At 41.7% G+C, this 991-nt stretch overlaps 1 protein-coding gene across 1 annotated transcript in view; it reads left to right on the top strand.

Moving 5' to 3' along the window:
- Positions 1–260: 260 nt before the first annotated feature.
- ptmab (prothymosin alpha b) overlaps positions 261–991 on the top strand; it is a 2,711-nt gene continuing 1,980 nt past the window's right edge. Inside the window, exon 1 of the mRNA XM_016231722.1 lies at positions 261–418. Coding sequence (XP_016087208.1) covers positions 374–418 — 45 coding nt within the window. The 5' untranslated portion in view covers positions 261–373. The remainder of the gene's footprint in view (positions 419–991) is intronic.

Below are 991 nucleotides of genomic sequence, written 5' to 3'. Positions count from 1 at the left end.
GCTCGACTTCATATTTTAATGTCGTATCAACGTATTTGGGGAGGAAATGTGGAAATGCGTTGCACAGATATGCGTGAAAAGCGGAGGTGTGTCTTCTCTGGTGAAATACCGGCTGGGGGTGTGTCCTTTTACGTTTAGAAATACTTTCCATTGTTCCACTCTATTGCCTTAAAAACACGCCCCCTCGGAGTCCGCTGACCAATCAAACAAAACCGACCGCCTCTCACGCTCCTCCCAGAAATCTATAATAAAGCCTCCTTCATCACATGCCGTCGGCATAAGAAAGCTTCATTACAATAGTGATTGTCGGAGGATACAAGCGGAATATTCTCGCTTTTTCCTGCGTTCTGAATTTTGATACGAAATATTAATTATGGCAGACACGAAGGTTGACTCCGCGACAGAAATCTCCGCAAAGGTAAGCACGGATGTCTCATCGACATTCTCATTCAAAAGCATGTTCGCTCTTTCATTGGTCTTGTAGTTCGGCTTTAACATGAATGTGTAGTTTTTTTTGTTGTTTTTTGGCTGTAACCGGAAAGAATCCTTGATTAATTATTGTAAGTAAACCACGAAGTGTGCGATAACCGCTTTCTACGTGATTTTAAATTGATACATTGTAATGAGAATTTTAAATGGACACATTTGTAACGAGCTCTTTAGCGCGTGCGGAATAAGAGTACATTCAAACGCAATTTCAGTCTGCGCGCGCGGGTTCTTTGTTTATACAAGCGTGTCGGTTCTTCTTTGAACGGCGGCGATATGCGCTGTGGACGGCAACTGCTTTACCGCGATATATCCGTAAACCTGTAATTCCCTGTATTTGGTTTTTCAGATCTTAAATCTATATATGATATGTTAGGTGGACATTTGTTTGTAGGTATGGTTTTACGGCTTCTGTACATTAACGTTCAACAATGTTTTGGAGTACTTGTTTACTACTTATAACCCCCCCCCCCCCCAATTATTATCCCGCACTTTTTTGGCTAAT

The sequence above is a fragment of the Sinocyclocheilus grahami genome, unplaced genomic scaffold (assembly GCF_001515645.1).
Source record: "Sinocyclocheilus grahami isolate Dianchi unplaced genomic scaffold, SAMN03320097.WGS_v1.1 scaffold398.1, whole genome shotgun sequence".
Lineage (NCBI taxonomy): Eukaryota > Metazoa > Chordata > Actinopteri > Cypriniformes > Cyprinidae > Sinocyclocheilus > Sinocyclocheilus grahami.
This window is presented reverse-complemented; position numbering and strand designations above follow the sequence as displayed.